This window comes from Triturus cristatus, chromosome 1_2 (assembly GCF_964204655.1).
Source record: "Triturus cristatus chromosome 1_2, aTriCri1.1, whole genome shotgun sequence".
NCBI lineage: Eukaryota > Metazoa > Chordata > Amphibia > Caudata > Salamandridae > Triturus > Triturus cristatus.
The window spans coordinates 124,394,217-124,416,418 of NC_140580.1; the positions used below are offsets into that span (position 1 = coordinate 124,394,217).

The 22,202-nt window shown below is 46.7% G+C and overlaps 1 protein-coding gene across 1 annotated transcript in view; it reads right to left on the reverse strand.

The window, feature by feature from the left end:
• Positions 1–22,202, reverse strand: part of LOC146866934 (lysine-specific demethylase 5B-like) — a 455,791-nt gene that overhangs the window by 139,420 nt on the left and 294,169 nt on the right. Inside the window, exon 7 of the mRNA XM_085603266.1 lies at positions 12,547–12,708. Within this exon, the coding sequence (XP_085459392.1) occupies positions 12,634–12,708 (75 nt within the window). The 3' untranslated portion in view covers positions 12,547–12,633. The remainder of the gene's footprint in view (positions 1–12,546; positions 12,709–22,202) is intronic.

Here is a 22,202-nt window from a genome sequence, read left to right on the forward strand (position 1 = left end):
TGTGGAGTTTCTAAAACTTAAAAACTTCACCTAAAATCAAATGAGTAACAAAAACGGAAATACTCACCTGCTATTAGGAGAGATCCCAGTGCTGGATCTTGGTGCCCAGCACTGACCATGAAAAGTACTCACAATCGTACTTACCACTAACCCAATTTTCTTCCATAGGAAATCATTGACTGTTTTTCTGTGAAATTTCTTCTAAGAGTCGATTTTTGCAAACTACAAATATTCTTTAAAAATACCAACTGTGAAAACGTAATTACTTACCTGTTTTAGATAGAGGTCCCAGTACTGAGCCTAGGAGCCCAGCCCTGGATTACAAAAGTAACGAGAACATACTTTACCCGTAACTTGAATTTTCTTCCATAGGGAACCATTGACTGTTTTTCTATGAAATTTCTTCTAAGTGTCGATTTTGCAAACTTATAAATATTCCTTAAAAATCGCCTGTGTAACTTAAACGCAGTTTCTCAACTGCTTACAGGTGATACACTAGTGCTGGATCTAGGATCCAAAACTGACCTAGAAAAAGTAACCATAACCCCACTTACCTGCTAAGTGAATATCCTTCCATAGGATAACATTGGTAATTTGATTAGCAAAAGTTTTTAAGTGTCAACTTTTAAAATAGCAAAATATTGCTTAAAAATTACAACAGTAACTAAAACGAATTTACTCACTTGTTTCCAAGAACTGTCCCAGGGCTGAATCTAGGATCCAGTCCTGGAGTTAGAAAAGTAATCCTGAAAGTAATCAATTGCAAATAACTTAAAATTCACATTGAGCTCAATGTATTATTGTGTTTGAAATTGTGTTGCCTATTGCAACCAAACTAACTATAATCTGCAAAATTCAAGTGCCTATTGCAAAGAATTTAACTAAAGCATCTCATTCTGAGAAAGTATATTTTGATACCTATTGTTGGTTCTAAAATAAAAACAACCATTTCTTTTTCATATAAACCATTGGCCTAGAGTTCAGTTATTGAGTGTGAGAGACCATTTGCTGGCTGAGTGTGTACAACAAATGCTTTACACTGTCCTCTGATACTGCCTTACTGCTTGACCAAGCTACCACTTTAGAGAGTAAGGTTATATCTAACTTTAACCTCTGCCAAACCTCTGGAGACTGTGGACTCTGTACACACTGTACCTATTTGGGAACAGTATATACAGAGCCACTTTCTCACAGAGCCCGCATATGCCATCTGGCATGTTGCACCAGTAGGATGCAGGAGGCCATCAGGCCCAGGAGGCGGAGGGTCATCCTGACTGAAACCCGGGATAGAGGCTGAAAGATCGGAATCAGAGCCTAAATATCCCGGACTCGTTGTTCGGGAGGATAAATCCGAAACTGCGTCGAATGCAGAACTGCTCCGATGAAGGGGAGCTTCTGAGAGGGACTCAGGTGTGACTTTGGCACGTTGATGGAGAACCCCAGCGAATGCAGGAGGTCGGCCGTAGTCTGGAGGTGGGAGACGACTGTCTGGGGCGAACCGGCCTTCAACAACCAGTCATCGAGGTAGGGGAAGACTGACACTCCTGACCTGCGCAGATGAGCTGCGACCACCGCCATCACTTTGGTGAACACCCGAGGGGTGCTGGTAAGGCCGAAGGGGAGCACAGGAAATTGAAAATGCTCGTGGCCTACCGTGAACCGCAGGTAACGCCGGTGGGCTGGCAGGACGGGTATGTGAAAATAGGCATCCTGCAAGTCCAACGCTATCATCCAGTCTCCAGGGTCGAGGGCAGCCAAGACCTGAGCCAGAGGCAACATCTTGAACTTCTCCTTCCGGAGGAAGCGATTGACGTTCCTGAGGTCCAAGATGGGGCGCAGGCCCCCTTTGTCCTTCTTGGGGACCAGAAAGTAGTGGGAACAACAACGTCGCCAAGGCTGGAGAGTCGCCAAGTGTTCCCCTGACATGCGGTGGGACTGAGGTGGCATGGCTGGAGGGGTGGACTGAAAGGGAAGGGAGTAACCCTTGCAGATGATCTGCAACAATGTAAGAGAGTGGGTTTCTGTTGCAGTAACCCCCCCCCCTTTTTTGCCTAATAGCTGAAGCACTTTTCCTTGTTGTGCCCTGGGCTCCCGCCTATCAGGTGCCCAGGGCCTGTGTTCCTTCCCTAAAAAACTGTCTAACAGCCAAAACCCAAATTGGCAAACCCTGGCCACATGTCAGCCCCTTGTAAATGGTACCCTAGGTACCCAGGGCCTTGTGACCAGGGAAGGCCTCTAAGGGCTGCAGCACTCATTGTCCCACCCTTAGAGGCCCTGTACCCTAACACACACACACTGCTCTTGCAGGCTGAGTGTCTGGATACAAGACAAAACAGAGAGTCGACATGGCACACATCCCTGTGTGCCATGCTCACAACCTACACTGCCCTGGCATACATCAGCCACCCCTCTAGCTGGGTGCCCTATGCCAGTGGTGTGGGCACAGAGGCAGGAGCCCTGTCCCCCTACAGTACCCAGGTCCATTCCTGGGTCCTGTAAGTGCAGTGCTGCCAGCTAAGAGTATATGGTGCTGGGAGCTTGTCAAACATGAACTCCACAGCACCATAATGGCAGCACTGAAGACTGAGAAGTTTGGTATCAAACTGCTCAGCACATTAAATCCACACTGATGCCAGTGTGTGATTTAATGTACAAAACACCACAGAGGGCATCTTAGAGAGGCCCCCTGAAACCTAAACTTACAATCCACGTCTGTTCTGAGGCTGCCTAGGCTGCCACACAGCAGACATGTTTCTGGACCCCTGGGTAGGAGAGCCCCTGCTCTCCTAGGTCTGCAACAATGAACATCCTGGGCAAGGTGCTAAATCTCCTCCCCCAGGATAGGCAGGGGGAAGCTTCAAAGGCATGCCGCCTCTGTGAGCTTCCCCAGGCCACTGCAACCCCCCACTCTGGCGGGAAGCTTGGCCGGAAACCTCATATAAGGACAGGGGATGTGCCAGCCTGCCAACCCCACCCCTCAGGTGGGGGAGGCGAGGTGAAGCACATCTCCGGGCTCTCGCCATCTTGAAGATGGGAAGCTCTGCGCAATCAGGACTAGGCTCCTGCCCCCCTCCCACAGGAGAGAGGCAGGATAGGGGGTGTACCCACCCCAGGACAGGGACCCATTGGCCCCTGCCCTTCACCTACCTGTAACGCCCCTAAATCTAGTATTTAGGGGCACCCTGAACCTTCCTTCCCCAGATTCCAGATTCCAAACTACAAAGAAGAGCAAGAAGAAAGAAGACCTGCCCTGCAGCTGCTAAAAAGAGGAAGACACCAACTGCTTTGGCCCCAGCCCTACCGGCCTGTCGACCCTCGAACCTGCTCCTGCTCCAACCCGGCATCTCTTGCGGCCAGCAACCTCACAAACCCCGGAGGACCTGGCTACCTTTTGGCTCTAAGCCCCTGGGACTCCCATGAGTAGAGGCTCTACTCAAAACCTATCTCTAATCCCTGGCAGCAGCCCGGCACCGCAAACCCAGCACACTCTGCACCAGCCAAGCCTGGCCAGTGCCGGAGTGAACAAAGACCCTGAGGACGACCCCACGGCGACTGTGACCCCGAGTCCGGCACCCAAGGACGTCCCTCGACACTCCTGAAGTAGCCTGCAGCCTCAGAACAAGGTGCCCCCCCAACCGCAATCAACAGAGGGTAAGATTTCCCGACACCAAAAGGCACCCCTGCACGCGGCGCCCCACGGCCCGTGTGCCCAATCCCGGGGTATCTACCTATCCTCCAACTACCCAACTTACCTCTCGAAGTGGTGGTGGCACCTGAAGAGTCCTCGTCCCCGAGCTTGCAGTCTTTTTCTAAACCAGAGATTTCCCATTGAAATCAATTGAGCGCCCGAAGGCTCAAAAGTACTCTGCACCCAGAGTGGCCCTGGCAGTGAAAACTCTACACCTACCTACTTCCCCACTTGCCCTGAGTAAGTGACCAGGAGCCCAGCTCCCACAGCCGCGTGGCTTGCCCGTCAGCAGCCACCAACCAAGGCCCCCCTATCCCTCATAGGATAACATTGGGCCTAACTCTCTCTGCACCCGGCCGCCCTAGAGCCGCTGAGGGTGAACCAACTGTACCTACCTGACCCTGCGGGACCCCTGAGTCTATGCCCAGAACCTCAACTCTGCCAGTCGAGTACTTACCCTTAAACCGCAAACTCTATTTAACTCATAGGGTAACATTGACTGGCTTTCCTGAAATTTCTTCTAAGTGTGGACTTTTCAAATCTTAAAAAATTCATCAAAAATCAGCCGAGTAACGAAAACGAAATTACTCACCTGCTCTTAGGTGAGCTCCCAGAGCTGGATCTTGGTGCCCAGCACTGACTCTGAAAAAGACTTACAACTGTACTTACCCTTAACTCAATTTTCTTCCATAGGAAACCACTGACTGTTTTTCTGTGAATTTTCTTCTAAGTGTCGATTTCTGCAATCTTGAAATATTCCTCAAAAATCGTATAATATCTGAAAACGTAATTACTTACCTGTTTTGGATAAAGGTCCCAGTACTGAGTCTAGGCACCCAGTACTGGAATACAAAAGTAACGAGAACATACAGTACCTGCAACCTGAGTTTTCTTCCATAGGGAATCATTGACGGTTTTCTTTGAAATATTTTCTGTCAACTTTTAAAATCGCTAAATATTGTTTAAAAATCATTACAGTAATTAAGTCGACTTTCATCACTTGATTCTGAGTACTGACCCAGGACTGAACCTAGGATTCAGTTATGGAATTCCAAAAGTAATCCTAAAAGTAATCTGTGGCAAATAACATGAAACTTCCATTGAACTCAATGTATTATTGTGTTTAAAATAGTGTTGCCTATTGCAACCGCTTGTAACTGTTTACAAAAGTCAATTACATCTTGCAAAAGTATTTATATAAAGCATCTCATTCTGAGAAAGTATATTTTAATTCCAATTGTTGGTTCTAAAATAAAACAAGCATATATTTTTTATATATAAACCATTGGCCTAGAGTTCAGTTATTGAGTGTGTGAGACCATTTGCTGACTGAGTGTGTACAACAAATGCTTTACACTGTCCTCTGATACTGCCTTACTGCTCGACCAAGCTACCACTTTAGAGAGTAAGGTTATATCTAACTTTAGCCTCTGTCAAACCCTTGGGGACTGTGGACTCTGTACACCCTGTACCTATTAAGGAACAGTATATACAGAGCCACTTTCTCACAGGTACCATTTGTCCCGCCCCTGCCCGGGTTCTCGGACACTTTTGTCCCTACTTGGGATCCACACTGGGACACGGCGCCGGTTCGGCCTGTCCGGCGCCGTTCCCAGCGCCGTTTGTTCCTTCCCCAGTCCCTGCCGCCACAGTGTGTCCCTCCTCATTAAAATCGGAACCTCCTGAGGCTTGAGCCGGGAGTAGAAGCGGAAGCGCTGACGAATTTTTAAAAAATTGAAACTGTTGTGTTTTAACTCACCTCCGCTGCACTCATCCCCCTCCTGAGCACCTCGCGCTGCACAAACCCCCGGGAGGACAGCTGATCAATGCGCTGCCACCGGAGAGGGTTTGTTTACTCTCGACGCCATTGACCTTGGCCACGCCCACCGGACAGGCCACGCCCCCTCACTCGCTCAGACGCTATAAAAGCGCGCTGAAGTCTAGCGCCGTTAGCATTAAAATCGGAACCTCCTGAGGCTTGAGCCGGGAGTAGAAGCGGAAGCGCTGACGAATTTTTAAAAAATTGAAACTGTTGTGTTTTAACTCACCTCCGCTGCACTCATCTCCCTCCTGAGCACCTCGCGCTGCACAAACCCCCGGGAGGACAGCTGATCAATACGCTGCCACCGGAGAGGGTTTGTTTACTCTCGACGCCATTGACCTTGGCCACGCCCACCGGACAGGCCACACCCCCCCCACGTATACATCCTGACTACAGCCTATAAAAATGTGTCTCTTCGTCCGCGCCGAGTCCGGGCCAGGGGCCATACGTCCTACCACCCAGGCAATCCAGACCCTGGCCTACAGCTCGGCTGCCCTCCATGACTTGAGACCTACGGAACATGACTGTCGAAGGTATGCTCTTGATACCACACCCCTCCCTGCCAACTGTCCAAAATGCACTGCACCCCTCTCCACAAGGCACAGAAAACTCCCACGCCACGAATACCGTATGCTTCTCTTAAACTGCCGATCCCTCCCCAAACACAGGCTGGAAATATCCCTTTTACTAGAAGAACGTAAGCCAGACGCACTGTTTCTCACAGAAACATGGTTAACGTCTGACTCTGACCCCGATGTGGTTGCCGCCCTTCCCGCCGGCTACCAAATCACTCGTCAAGATCGCCCAGATGGCAGAGGGGGAGGACTTGCAATTATAGTAAAAGATCAATATCGCTGCCGGCCCATAACGGAAAACATTCCAGACTGTGAAAACTTAGCTTTTGCGCTGGAGTTTTCCCCCAACCACTGTCTCTCGGGCACCTTGATATACCGCCCACCCGGCCCTCCAAAACTCTTTCACAGCAGTCTTCCAGCAACGATAGCACCCCGTATCTGCGCTGCTGCCAACTTCGTCGTGATAGGCGACCTCAATCTACACTTTGACTCTCCAGCAGATGTAACGGCCACTATCTTAACTGACGACCTGGCCGCACTACAACTCAGTCAACGAGTGAACACTCCCACCCACACAAAGGGACACCTGTTGGACCCAGTGTTCAGCAATTGCGCAGAACTTTTAACCGACCCCCCTCTTCCCCTCCCATGGACCGATCACTCCTTGGTGCCCTTCACCTGGTTCACTGAGAAACCCATTCCCACCACCCCCTCGATTAGATACGCGAGATCGTGGGCGCGGATACAAGTAGACCATTGGACAAGTAAACTAGTGGAAAACCCTCCCTTAAATAATGAAGACCCTTGTCTGGCAAACGAGGAATACGAAAACTGGATTCTGCACTCTCTTGAGACCATTCTCCCTCTCAAGAAATCCTTGGCTAAACGTCCCCTTAAAACAGCCCCATGGTATACGGAAGCCCTTAGAGATAAAAAACGACACTGCCGGAAAGCAGAAAGAAAATGGCGTGCGACCTACGCTACGGAAGACAAAACCCGATATCGGGAAGAAATAAAAACTTACAAAGAGCAGATAAAAACTGCCCAAACAGAATACTTCTCGAACAAAATCCTTAATTCAACCTCCAAATCTAGGGAAATCTTCCAAACTCTGCAGTCCCTGATTAAACCTCCCCCCCCAGTGTTCACGAGGAGAAATCAACCGACCAATGTAACGACCTAGCTGAATTCTTCTCGGCCAAAGTGAACAAAATATATTCTTCCTTCCCTACCAGCTCTGCGTCCACGTTACCTCATAACAACAACGGAGGTGCAGACCTAGTTCCAGCCTTCCTCCCCACACTCGACCGTTTCACCTGTATGGACCTAGAAGCAGCCGAATCCATAGCTCGGAAAGTGAAATCCGGCTCACCAACAGACCCGGCCCCCCCAGAGACAATGTTACTCGCATCCCAGACGATTCTACCCATCATCAAGAATCTAGTGAATGCGTCCATTGACTCTGCCTCGGTTCCTCCTGCCTGGAAAAAGGCAATGGTCCGAGCATTAATAAAGAAGCCTCATTTGGACCCCTCGGACTTTGCCAACTACCGCCCGATCTTACTGCTCCCCTGGGTCAGTAAAATCGCGGAGAAACACATCAATCTCCAATTGGTCAACTACCTGGAAAGCAATCTGCTGTTAGACCCTACACAGACAGGATTCAGGCCTAAGCATGGAACAGAGTCCGCCCTCCTTATGGTCGTCGAGGAGTCCAGAAAAATCATCGATCAAGGAGGATCAGTGGCAGTGGTCCTTCTTGATCTCAGTGCGGCGTTTGATACGGTCAGTCATAACACCTTACTGAACCGTATAGCAAGCGTCGGCATTGTGGATAAGGCCTGGCTCTGGATAAAATCCTTCCTGAGCGACAGGTCATTCCAGGTGTTTGACGGACAAGCCGTCTCCTCCAGCATACCGATGAAGTGTGGAGTCCCCCAGGGCTCCTCTTTAAGCCCTGCGCTTTTTAATATCTATATGAGGCCACTGGCTGAGGTAGTTCGTCCGTATGGAGTTAAGATCATTTCCTATGCGGACGACACACAGCTGGTGGTCTCCTTAGCGCAGGAAGCCCAACATTATCCATCGGGGGGTCTAACCAAATGTCTGGAGGAGGTGAAGTCCTGGATGACGCTGTCCTCACTGAAGCTGAATGGGGACAAGACAGAGCTCATGTTGCTAGGCCCGGCTGACCCGACCCTCTTCAAGTCATTATGGCCCACCTGTCTAGGCCCCCCCCCCGGCCCCAAAAGATAACATCAAAAGCCTAGGGGTGTGGCTGGACAAGAACCTCACCTTTAACACCCAGGCCACAAAGCTCTCCGCCACCTGCTTTGGACTTCTTCGGACATTGAAGAAGGTCCTACCCCTGCTCCCAATGGAGGCCAAACAAACAGCTATTCAGGGCTTAATACAATCACGCCTGGACTCAAACAACGTCCTTTACCTGGGAGCCCCAGAGTACTCTTTAAATAGGTTGCAACTGGTGCAGAACTGTGCGGCCCGCACCCTACTGCAAATCCCACGAAGAACCTCAGTCAGAGAGGCACTGACCAGCCTTCATTGGCTACCAGTGCGAAAAAGAGTGACCTTTAAGGCAATGTGCATTGCCCATCAGGCCTTCTGGGACTCGGGCCCAAAACTCTTGCGTAGCCTAGTCAGCCAATACCACCCTGGCCGTGAACTACGTTCCAGCCAGGCCTTCATGGCAACAATCCCCAGAATCAAGAGATCTAGAGCAGGTGGAAGAATGTTCACCCTCAACGCCTCAAAAATCTGGAACACCCTCCCCCCTCCCCTGAGATCTAACCCGAACCTTGCCTCTTTCCGCAAGCAATTAAAAACCCATCTATTCAAATCCCCGTAATCATCTCAGCCCCCCCATCTTCCTCCTAGTCTCTGATAGTCTCATTACACCCTTCTGGTTCCCTAGCGCTTGGACGCCTCAGGGCAGCAATCGCGCTGTATAAATGTATTTTCATTCATTCATTCATTCATCCTCCTGCGGCGGAGGATGACTGGGAGGGGTCCGAGGACCTGCTTGCCCGAGGGCGCGCCGGCGGGAGCCCGAGGCCTAAACAGGCGGTCCAAGGTGGCAATAAATTCTTGCACCTGAGCGGGAGTCGCTGACGGACCAGGGTAAGGTGGGTAGGCCGCGGGACTCCCAGGCTCCGAAGGAGACACAGGGGCAGAACCCCCTGTCCCCCTCGTCCACATACGGGGATCAACAGGGGGACATCGGAGAGCGACAACGCTTCTTCGACTTCTGTTTGTGTGGTCTCTTACCCGAATCCGAGGGTGAAGACTTGCAGCCCGAGGAGTGATGATGGTGGCCCCGCGAGCGTTCCCTGGAGCGGCCCCTAGACCGCGAACGGCGTGGGGACGAGTGCCGGACTTCAAACAGCTTCCGGCGCCGCTCCCTCAAGGCCTTCCGGGCCATGGCCAAACAGTCCATGCGGGCCTGGGAGTCGTCGTCGCTCTCCAGGCAGTAGAGAGACATTGCGGGGGTCCGCCACAGACATATTGCACCGGCAGGCCCTACAAGACTTTAAACCAGGCATCCCTATGACGCCAACTCAAACTTACAGGAGACAAAAAGTGTCAGAAAGATAGTCAAAAAGCGACTAAGGTACGTTCTCTAACTGGATCTGCGCTTACTGGTGCGGAAAAAGGAAGAACTGACATCAGCGCACATGGGTGGCACCTAAGTAGTCTCCGTGACGTCATCTCGGCGCATACGACGCCAGCAACTGACGCGGAGCCGCACAACGCCACCTACTGACGCGCAGGGGTACTACTAACGAAAAAACTTTCCGGATACAGTTTGACGCCTGGGGTAGTCTAAGGTAAGGAATCTATCACTAACGTGTCTCTTTCAGATGAAGAAGTTACTCCAACAGACTTTCCTACATTTCATTCTCTGAGATAGCAAAGGTGTGAAAGAGGGGTGGGTTTCGCTTTAATCATAAGAGGTCTGGCCAAAATTATAAATGGCAGACTTTAGGGTAGACCCATGGAGCCCAAGGAGAAAGAGCATAGCCAAACCTCTCTGGAACACTCTCGAAAAGATAGGACTCAGTACACTGAGTTGAATCAGCCATTCAGTGTTGGAAACAGCGGTTGTGAGGGACCACTTACAATCATTATCGAGTTGCCAATATTAAGTAAAGTGCTCACTCACATGTCAGACAGTTGATAGAATTTAAGACGACACAAAGACAAAGACTGCAGTTAAAGAACCCCGCTCTTGTCTCGACCTGCCTTCATTTGAATCTTGGGAAAGTAGTATTGATGGAGCAGGGTTTTTCTTTAAAATTGAATACCTGTTTCATTTTCGCATGTTATAATTAAAAGTACTACTGATTAATCATTAATTACTAAAGAGATGTTACAGTCTTGCCTAACCAACCTTATTAACAACAGAATTACACGTGGGAATGCTATTGCATGGCTTCAATAATAAGTGAACTAAGTTGGTGAGCAAACTGACAGAAATCGATGTTGCTTATGTAATGTTATTGTGTTTGCGCTTATAATTAATATGCATTAATGGCTTCTGATGTTGCAAATGGCTAGATAAATACATACACATAAGGGTATTAGCTGGGGAATAACACTGTATAATCATTTCCGTGCAGTAATTCTGTTTTATGTCTATTTTCACTTAAGTTGACTAATGTGGCCTACCAGAAAATGGCTACCACCCGCAGCCTGCATTCGAGTAGATGGAAATTTTGCAAAGAGGCTTCGCGCTGCCTGTGACCTTGCCCACTCGACAAAACTGAAAAGCCATGATCATGACGACAAATCCAGGACGGATGCCAAGAGCCCCTGAACATGAAATTTGTTGCGAATAAGAATGCTGAACTTATGAACTGATGATACAAATTATCTTAAATAGACATCCGTAGAAGTATCGAATTAGTCATGGACATTCAATTTTTCTATTAATTATTTGGGACAATCTAAGTGTGAGAAAATCTCGCACTGTATCGCAAATGTACCAAGAGGACATTATTTCCGCCATTTCATCCGTTCTGAATAGTAAAATGTAACTTTACAGAATGTAAATTTAGTATAAATATTAGTAGACTAGAGAGGTCTAGCGCCACTTCTTCCCGAACTGATGATCCGAGGTCCCTATGCTGACGGAGAGGACGGTGACTCTACATGACGGCAAGAGACTCTGTTTCACCTACTGAGGACCGGTTCTGACTTAGGATCTGACATTTAGACAGAATAGGTAAATATGAGAGAAATTAATTTGCATTTAATTGGCTTTTCTTACAATTTTAGATAAACAAATATTTCTGTTTGAATCTCTGAGTCGGGTGGTTATTTCTTGTCATGTTTATTGAATTTATTTGTATATTCTTTGAAATGTTTTTCGCTAGATTTATAAGCAACTAGTTGGTCGCATTGACCTCAAAGTACATGCAGATTGGTTAGGTATATTGAAAGTGTTTCCCCTTATACATGGCACGGATAAGAGTGGTAGGATGAATGTTAGTGTAATGGGCCCCACCAGCGTGTGATGTGTGTGTGCGTGTGTGACTGTGAGATCACTCCGTCCGTGGAAGTAGAGGGGATTCGGAAGCTCCGATCTGCACCAGTTTCTTCCTAAAGCATTAAATCTCATCTAGGAATTCCTCTTGCTGTGAAGATAACATTTCATAGAGATGGGGAAAAGTAAAGTCCCAGAAATAGAATCAGTGTGACGTCATGAGAAAGCCAGGCAACTCCACCTGACACTCATCTTTTGACTGTGGTCCTAAAAGAAATTGGGGCAAGTATTGTTCCACACCTGTGGCCTTCTGTCCAAACAAAGGAATGGTCCCTGAAGCTTAAAGATATATCAAACTCCAGAGATGGGGGTTTAAAAGGCCAGCAAGAACAATTTTTTTAAACCACTTGACTAGGGCCCATTGTCTGTTTCAAAGACGCCAAAGATGAATTAATTATTAAATACTAGGGGCTATGTTTTAAACACACAACCAGGGCACTAATGCCGTAAATCCTTTTCTCCAAAAATGCAATACATTAATTTAGTTTTGGGTTATAATAATCTAGGATTGTCTTTCTTTCATGGAAATTAGTTTGGAAATTGTACTGCGTGAATGTTTTTTAGTACTTGTGTTCATACACCAATTGCGCTTTCTCTGAGGAAAGTCATGCTGCTTGTGCCAAGCTACAAAGGGTAAGATTTGAAAGCCTTATTTTTAAGCAGTAACTTCATTTTAGAAATTGGGAGCTCAGCCATAGCAAACAAGACTAAAGAATCTCAGCCCCATACTTTCACAATTGATTATCCTACAAGTTTCTTTTCCAAAACAAAGCAGTAACAAACTTTATTAAAAGTCTTCTGGAAATATTTGCCAATGGGCTCGCCTAAGGCTTGCAAGACTAGGGGGCTTGCAAAAAAAAAAAAAAATGTATGTTACAGCGCAGAATAGAATACATACAGCTGCTGCAGTGTCCTTGCTTTCAGATAGCGCACTTTCTAAATCAGCCAGGCTCTCCAAGTTGGCAAATACTTTCTTTCCACTCAGTCATGGTGGTTCCTTCAGTTTCTTCTGTTTCCTTTTAAGTGCCACAACGCCAACATCACATCTGGGGCAAAGCACCTACGTGACAAAGCAAATAACAAAAAGTTCTTCAGTGAAGGTACAGCTCAAAATTATATTTAGTTTGTATAATATAATACAATATAATAAAATACAGAATACAAGAACAAAATACTGTTATAATGCCATCCACTGGTTAAGGTTAATTTTTCCATGTGTCTGAAACTATCTTTTTAGAAGTGTGGAATGTCATTTGAAAGTTTATTTATTGGTTTCCTAGAAGAAACCAGGTAGCTCAGATGAATGGAGTTAATTATTACTGTGTTAAAAGAAACTGTGAGCAAACCCCTTGAGAAAAACACAAGCAATGAATAATAAGCCACACATCTTTTGAACTCGTATCGGATCGTTATCCAAATGATTACGAAGCTCCATCTGCTTATAATGAGTTAAACGACAAAAACTGTAAAGACAAGTGAGCATCAAATCCAGCATACTCTGGAACCACTAATCATAAACGTCTCCTGGGGACCTGTACATGGAAGATGGTCTCTATGATAACCGGGCAGGTCTCAACTGCCCTCAGAATCCTTTGCCTAGGCTGGTTAATATGTAGTTCCAAAGTTAACTGCACATCTCAAGGAGAGCTGTAGATTAGTTTTCACCTAGGTGATGGAGAAAGAGTGCGTTACTTACCTGTAACTGCAGTTATCCAGTATTGGTATCTTTCATAGATTCACATGCCTGAATCATTCCCCGTCGTCGGGATGGGAGTCCCCAGTACATAAATAAAGTAATGTCCCATTAGACATATATAGTAATAGGCCAAGGGTCTCACATTAGTAACAACTCCATGTCCTTTTGTAAAAAGGACCAAACTCTAGAGAAGAGCCAATCAGCTATCAGCACCCTCTGGAACCCACCTGGAAAGAGCTCTAGTCCCTCAGATTTTCGGAAGCACAGTGCTAAGAAGGTGTATCACTGAGAGAACTAGGTGAGCCCTTCCAGGGGAGGCGGGTGAGTTGCATGTGAATCTATGAAAGATACCAATACTGGATAACTGCAGTTACAGGTAAGTAAAGCATTTCTTATCCAGTATTAGGGTATCTTTCATAGATTCACATGCCTGAATCAGAGTAGTAAGCAATGATAAGCACATTTCGGATGGTACAGCATATAAAAATTCATCAGATAATAACATATCAATGTAAAACATAGAAAGTACCAAAGGTCAATCAAAGAAACCATTATGGAACACAATATAGAAATGTGCGTATAATAGAAAGGATGGTGGGATGAAAAAAGGGCTCACCTCTAGCGAAATAGATGTCGCAACACCGCCTGTACCACCGCAGCATCCTTCATGAGTTCCGTATCCAAGCAGTAATGCTTGGTAAATGTATGCGGCGTCTTCCATTTTGCCGCTCTGCAAATGTCTGTGATAGGGACACCCGCAAAGAGTACCATGGAAGTAGACATCGCTCTAGTGGAATGGGCTCGAACCGTGTAACGCAAGGGGTGGCCCGCTTGCTGATGACAAAAAGTAATAGCTCCAGAGATCCAACGAGAGATACTTTGTTTAGTCAGTGGAAGACATTTCCTAGGTCGACTGTAAGCCACAAAGAGTTGGTTGGATTTGCGGAACGATTTTGTCCTGTGAAGATAGAATTTAAGGCAGCGTTTAAGGTCTAGAGAGTGTAGAGTTCTTTCTGCCGCCGTTTGAGGATTCGGAAAAAAGGTCCATAAGACTATAGGTTCATTGAGGTGAAAGTCTGACAGGACTTTGGGCACGAATTTAGGATTAGTCCGCAGTATGACCCTGTCATGTTTGAACTGAAGAAAAGGATCTTGAACTGAGAATGCATGGAGCTCACTTACACACCTGGCAGAGGTAAGGGCTAGAAGGAGTGCTGTCTTCCAAGAAAGATACTCTTGCAACTCAGGAGCCAAGCCGATAACTTGAGAGATGCTGGATCCGGATGTAGGACTTGCTCACGGTTCATTGTGAGGAGAGTGGGAAACGATTTCAAAGAGATCGGCGGCTCCAGAGAGAGAAGATGGAGCTCCGTGAACCAATGCTGACGCGGCCACGCCGGAGCTATTAGGATTAGCGTGCAGGGTTCTGTCTTCATTTTCCTGAGGACCCTGGGAATCAGGGTAATCGCTGGAAAAGCGTATGCAAAGACGTTGAATCACGCAATCGAAAATGCATTCCCTAGAGATCCTCGTTGGGGATGCCAGCTTGCGTAATTTTGGCATTTGGCGTTCTGTTTGGTAGCAAATAGGTCCAGGAGAGGAGTACCCCATTGGGAGAATATGCGGTCGAGAGTCCGCTGGTTCAACTCCCATTCGTGGCATGTTGTTTGTTGCCTGCTTAGAGAATCAGCCAGTACGTTGTCTGTACCTGGAACATATTCCGCTCGAAGGGAAATGTTGTGATGGAGTAACCAGTTCCAGATCTTTTGAGATTAGTGAGATAGTGTCAGGGAACTAGTCCCTCCCTGCTTGGTCAGGTAGTGCATCGTCGTAGTATTGTCCGTCCGGACAGGCACTAGAGAACCTTTGATCCTGGGAAGGAACGCCAGGAGAGCCAGATAGACAGCTTGTAGCTCGAGGAGGTTTATGTGAAGCTTTCGTTCAGCAGGAGACCACTTCCCGCTGATTTGAAGTTTCTGGAGGAAAGGTCCCCAACCCTCCAGGGACGCATCTGTTGTGATGACCTGTGGAGAAGCCTGGAGCAAGAAAGGCAGACCTTGCGAAAGATTCCGTGGACGAGTCCACCACTACAGAGCAGTGACCATCTGAGGGGTCACTTGAATGACATCGTCGAAGGATCCTTCGGATTGAATCCATTGAGCCGACAGTGCTTCCTGGAGAGGGCGCTTGTGGAGGCGACAGTAAGGAACAAGCAGAATACAGGATGACATCATTCCGAGAAGGGATTTGAGACTTCATGGATTTTATGTGACTTGCCAAATAAAGAAGTTTGTTCTGTCGCTCTTGTGATGGGAAAGCCTTAATTCTGGGTTGTGTCGAGAGTAGCACCCAGAAAGGTTATCTGCTGAGAAGGCTGGAGAACGGACTTATCCTGATTCAGAGGGAGTCCTAGGCGACTGAAAAGCTGCAGACAGGCGTCGGAAGGCCTGGTCGCGCCGTCCAGAGAAAGAACCTTGACGAGCCAGTCGTCGAGATAGGGAAAGACCTGATGGTGTTGCTGTCTGAGATATGCTACCACTGGAGAGAGGCATTTCGTAAAAATGCGTGGAGCCGACTTGAGTCCAAACGGCAGGACTCGGAACTGGTAATGTCTGCCTGCCACGGCGAACCTCAGGAATTTTTTGTGGTTTCTGTGGATATGGATATGGAAATGGGCATCCTGAAGATCCAAAGACACCATGTAGTCGTTTGCTTTGAGAAGGTGCAGCACTTCTTGGATGGTAACCATGTGAAACTACTGTTTCTTTAAAAATTTGTTGAGACTTCTCAAGTCCAGGATTGGTCTCCATTTCTCCTGCTTTTTGCACACCAGGAAAAAACGGGAGTAAAACCCTTTCCCCCGCTGACGAAGAGGAACACTTTCTATAGCTCCCTTCTGGAGCATGAGTGAAAGTTCCAGGAGCAACGGGTGGAGATTTTTGTGAAGCATAGGGTGAGGAGGGGTCTGGGGAGGAGTGTGAATAAACTCTAGTGAATGTCCAAACTGTATCATTTGAAGAACCTAGCGATCCGTTGTTATTTGTTTCCAATTGTTTAGGAAGTGGGTAACCCTTCCTCCAACTTTGAAGGGTGGAGAGGAGATGGGGATCGACGGTAGAGGAAAGTCATTGCCGCCGAGCAGCGTCCTTCTGTCGCCCTCCTTTTCCTCGAAAGGAGGTTTTAGGGTAAGATGATTGCTGTTGTTGGTACTGTGGCCGATATTGTTGGTTGGAGGAGGAATAGGAAGGCCGATATTGTTGGTAACTTCCTCTGGTGGAAGATTGACCTCTACCCCTTGAGCCATGAAAAGGTTTTTTTTTTTTTAAATTGAAGGTTACCCAAAGCCCTAGCTGTGTCAGTATCCTTTTTTATACCCTGAAGAGCCTCATCAATATGCGGGCCAAAGAGAAGCTGACCATCGTAGGGCATGTCCAGAATCTTTGTCTGGACTTCCGCCGGAATGAAGTTGCCCTAAGCCAACCTTGGCGTCGTAGTACAGCAGCGCCAGCTAGTTGACGAAAACCAGTAGAGGCGATATCCATCGCACAATCGATCTCGGAAGCCGAACGTTCGCCCTCCAGCAAGATCTTCTTTGCTTCTTTCCTCGAGTCATCCGGCAAGGCTCCCAAGTATGGAGCAATGTCCGCCCACATCTGCCTGTTATAGCGCCCTAATAACGCTAAAGAATTTGACGCACGTACTGTCAATGCAGACATCGAAGAAAAACGTTTTCCAATATTATCAAGTAGTCTGCCTTCTTTGTCAGGAGGAGCAGACAGTGGGGCAGCAGGGTTTCTAGATTTTTTTCTGAGCAGCCTGAGTGAGCTTTGGATGTCCGGTAAGGCAGGCTGGAGCAGTGTCCGGAGCTCTGTATTTTTTGTCCAGCTGAGGCAACACTGGAGGAATCGAAGATGGATTGTGCATTATTTTTACACCCTGATCCCAGATGTAGTCAATAATAAGGACTGATTGTACAGACTTTTTGAAAGGTTCTTTGAAGTCGTAAAGGAAACAATCTTGTTGGTGAGAAGGCATAGGGATCTGGAAACGCTGTGCGGCTCTTTCCAAGACATTATGAAAACCCCCGATATCCTCCGGAGGCGAATCAGCTTGAGTAGGCACCGGAGACGCTGGACAAGGGATTTCATAATCATCCCACTCATCATGAGTCGATTGAGAATCATGAAGTTCTCCCTCCTCTTGTTGCTCGTCATCCTCATCATCTGTGGAAGTTGGAGGCGGTGGCATGACCAGCACAGACAGTGGAGGAAGATGTGTAGGCTGCAGCCTTGACGGCGGAGAGACTACCGGAACAGGAGACGTAGCAGAAGTAGGAAATCTCTGTTTGTAGTCAGAAATCAGAAATTGGAGGTCAGAAACAAAAGACGCGGGCGGACAAACTATGGGAGATTGGGGAGGATGGCTGTCATCAGGATAATATGGCTGGTCTTCTGGTTCTTGTTCGTCATAGTCCGAACTCTCTTGGTACTTGACGTGGAGTTCGGAAGGACTTGTGGCAGCTCCGAACATACCACCATCGTCTGAATCTTCCTCCTCTTCCAAAAGGTGAGTCGGAGGTAACTTCTGGACCCTGCTAGGAGAAGTCAGGGCAGGTGTCAATGTGCGTTTTGTGATTTTGAAATGGACATACGCACTCTCCACTTTGGACTCTGGCGTCGTCGACGACTCCGTCGTCTGTGTAGTCGTTGACAGTGAAGCACCAACTGGCACCATTGAAGGGAACGTCGACAAAGGTCCCGTCGACGAAGCCCTCGTCGACGGTGTCGTCGGCGGTGTTCTCGTCGACGGAGCCCTCGTCAACAGTGTCGTCGACGGAGCAGTCGTCGACGGGATAGACTACGAGGAAACACTCTTCGTCTACATTGAGTAGCGATCGACGATGACTTTTTAATTTTTATCTTCGACAACACTGGTTTAGTAGCCGTCGACGAGGCAGAAGATGCAAAAGAGGTGGAGACGTCGTCGTCGTCGACGAAGTTATCCCCACAGGTGTAGATGGGGATTTTTTCACTGTCGATGAAGTCGTCGTCGACGAGGTGGAACCAGGCTTTTTAAAGGTATGAGGGACCTCCTGTGGAGAAACCATTGATGGGAAAGCCTTAAGGGGAGCCTCTGAAGAGTTTTTGTGCGTCTTCTTTTGAGGGGGCTGCGACGAAGGTCCTGGAGAAGCAACTCTGGGCCTTTTCTGAGAGGATTTTGAAGATGTAGAGCAGCCTTCACTCTCCTCAGAAGACAGGACTTGGTCTTTATCCTTAAACCTCTACAGCCAAATTAGAAGGCGTCCCTCCCGATCTTTAAGGGTCTTTGAAGAAAAGGTATGACATACCTTACAGTCCTTTGAGGAGTGGTCCGGGTAAAGACAATAGAGGCAGTTTTTGTGTTGGTCATCAAAATGAAGACTCTTTTTACCACAGGAAGCGCAGGGCTTAAAAAGGCCTTTCTTAGGAGTATCTGCCATGAAGAGAGTCCTGAAGAAAACATCAGTGGAAATCCAGAAATGAAGGAAAACTGAGCAGGGCTCAGGGGAGACTCCCTTAGCACGACATGTGGTAGAAAATCTGAGGGACTAGAGCTCCTTCCAGGTGGGTTCCAGAGGTTGGTGATAGCCGATTGGCTCTTCTCTAGAGTTTGGTCCTTTTTACAAAAGGACATGGAGTTGTTACTAATGTGAGGCCATTGGCCTATTACTATATATGTCTAATGGGACATTACTTTATTTATGTACCAGGGACTCCCATCCCGACGACGGGAATGATTAAGGCATGTGAAACTAGGAAAGATACCCTACTACTGGATAACTGCAGTATTGGTTGATATACACAAATACTATATAGCAAAAGAACCAGGCATGCCAATTCTTCAACCAAAAAGGATACATGTGCTTGTGTGAAGCACAATTGTAGGAAGCTGGCTCTGAATATACTATACCAAAGTGATAGTGTGCACAGAGTCCAGTTGAACCCTAAAGGTATGCAGAGGTAAAAGTAGATAGCACCTTACTCTCTTTGTGGTAGTGTGGTCGGGCAGTAAGGCTGTATCGGAGGATAGTGTTAAGCATTTGTTGGACACACTCAATTAGCAAATGATTGTCACACACTCAAAGACTGAACTCAGACCAATGTTGTTTGTATAAAAATATTATTTTAGTTATTTTATTTCCTAGAACCAAGCAAGCCTGGCACAGGTAAGTGACAAGTACTTTGCAGTAATAATCAGTTTGCCAACAGTTTGTATTGCAGTTGTATATATGAAATGAAATGAAAAGTATAGCTTATATAGCGCAACTGTCAATCCTAACGGAGTCTCCTGGCGCTGTAGATAACTAAAGTCAGCTGTATCAGTTTGAAAGCTAAATCAGGGCCAGACAGCTGGTGTCTGCTTTTCCAAAAATCCAAGTCTTTAGAGCCTTTCTAAACTGCTCTTCCTGTTCTGTCGCTCTAAGTTCCTTTGGCATGCAAGTCCAGGCCTTTACCCCCAATACCGTTGCCGATTTTCCTCCTTTGGTTGACAATTTGAAGCCAGAAACCTTAAGTAGATTTGCAGAGCTAGATCTAAGTGTCCTCGTTGTGATATATGGTTTGACTCTTGTAGAGAGGTATACAGGACCCAAGCGGCAAAATGCTCTGAACGTTGTCAATAGTAATTTAAACAAAATTCTTTTATGAATCGGGAGCCAGTGAAGGGTCTTCAGGGCGGCAGAGGCAGATGCACTACGAGGAAACCCTAGGACCAATCTGGCTGCTGCGTGCTGTACCACTTGTAGTCTCCTCAGGGTAGCTTTATCAATCCCTGCCAGGAGGCTATTACAGTAGTCCAGCCGTGATAATATAAGAGCCACTGCTACTGTTTTCCTCACGACAAGCGGGATCAAATTAAATAATTTTTTCAAAGTTTTGATGAGACCAAAACAGGTCCCTGTTACCTTTAGGACATGCGGTTTAAAAGAAAGGGAAGAGTCAAACCATACTCCCAGATTTTTTGCAACCTCCACCGTTGATGGGGGGCTGTAGTATCATCTGGCCACCAATCCTTTGGTTGGAAAGAGTTGTTTTTTCCGATCTGAAGGATTTCGGTCTTATCAGTATTACAGCAGAGATGGTTATTTTTCATCCATTTGATGACTGCCGTAAAACAAGCTTTGAAATTTTCTTCAGCTCTCGTGGATTTCTCTTCCAGTGACAGAATCAGCTGGGTATCATCAGCATAAGATGTAATTTCGATCCCAAAAGTCAATATCAACTTAATGAGTGGGGCTATATATATGTTAAATAAAAGAGGACTAAGAGAAGCCCCCTGTGGGACACCTGTAGTAACGGTATGTTCCGACGTTAGAAAGGATCCTAAAAACCAACCTGCTTTCTATTTGACAGAAAAGATGTAATCTATGCCAATGCGAAGTCAGAAATGCCATAAGATCTCAGTCTTGCTAGCAGGATATTATGCGAAATGGTATCAAATGTGGCAGACAGATCTAAAAGAATCAAGACTGCCTTCCTGCCACTGTCCGTTATTAATTTCAGGGTGTCCGATATCTCGAGTAACGCTGATTCTATCAAATGTTTTGAGCGGAATCCAGATTGACGGGGATGAAAGATCAGAGTGGACTCCGAAAAACTAGAGAGTTCTTTATAAACTATTCTCTCTGTGATCTTACCTAAAATTGGTAACAGGGATATAGGCCTATAATTGGATAAATTAGATGAGTCTACATTCTGGTTTTTTTAAGTGGCTTCACAACGGCAAATTTCCATTCATCCGGTACTATGCCGGTAGCTAGGGAGGAATTCACGATGTTGATCACAGGATTCACAACATCGATAATATGATGTAAAAAAGTCGGGGGGCATGCGTCCAATAGAGAGCCTGATTTACAGGCTAATATCGCCTCTTTAGTCTGAGCTAGTGAGGCAGTTTGGAAGGCTTGAAGGACAGAGCTGTCCGTTCTATGGTCTAGCACCTTTCCCTCGGTTAAGTCTGGGGGGCTATGGATCTCAAAATTCCTTAATCTTGTTTTCAAAGTAAAGTACGATTTCATTACATAGCATAAGGGACGAGGGGGATCTCAGAATGCAAAGCTTTTGAATATTTCTTTTTGGTTGTGCTTTGCCATAGTTATTCAATTATGGAAATATTCTTTTTCAGCCATTTTAATAGCCAAGTGATATTATTTCCTAAACATTTTGAAGGTTTGCAAATTGGTTACTTCATATCCCCTTCTCAATTTGCGTTCAAGTTGTTTGCAATGCAGATGAAGTTCCGCCAGCTCTTTTGAAAGCCAAGGATCATTGTGGATTTTTCTTTTAGTATGCGAGCAGAGCACTTAAGGGGATCTAGTTTCTTATCTATAGATGTTATCCAATTATGGAACCTATGCGAATCCTCTCCCGGTTCCCCCGTAAGTGTTGGAACCGTATCTTGGGCTGTTGCTAATAAGGAAGGATTAGCGGCTAATAAATGCCATTTCCGCCTCGGTGCACCCGTGTTATTGTTCATGACTGCACAGTCCTTCTAAGGGATTAAAAAGGCAAAAGGAATAAAGCAGTGATCAGACCACACCTGTGGGATTGGATTTTCTATCTGAAGTGACGGGAGGTTGGTGCAAATGGCATCCAACGTATGTCTTGCTCTATGTGTTGGTCCCTGAACAACTTGGTTCATGCCAAGTAGGGTGACCATTTCCAGGAAAGATTAAACTCCTGGGCTGTTATTACATTCAAAATGCAAGTTAACATCTCCAAGCAATGAAACATTTGAATATCTAAGTAATGCTTCACTGAGAGCATACCCTAGTGAATCCAGGAAGAAATTACTGTTACCTGGACAGCGATATAACAAAG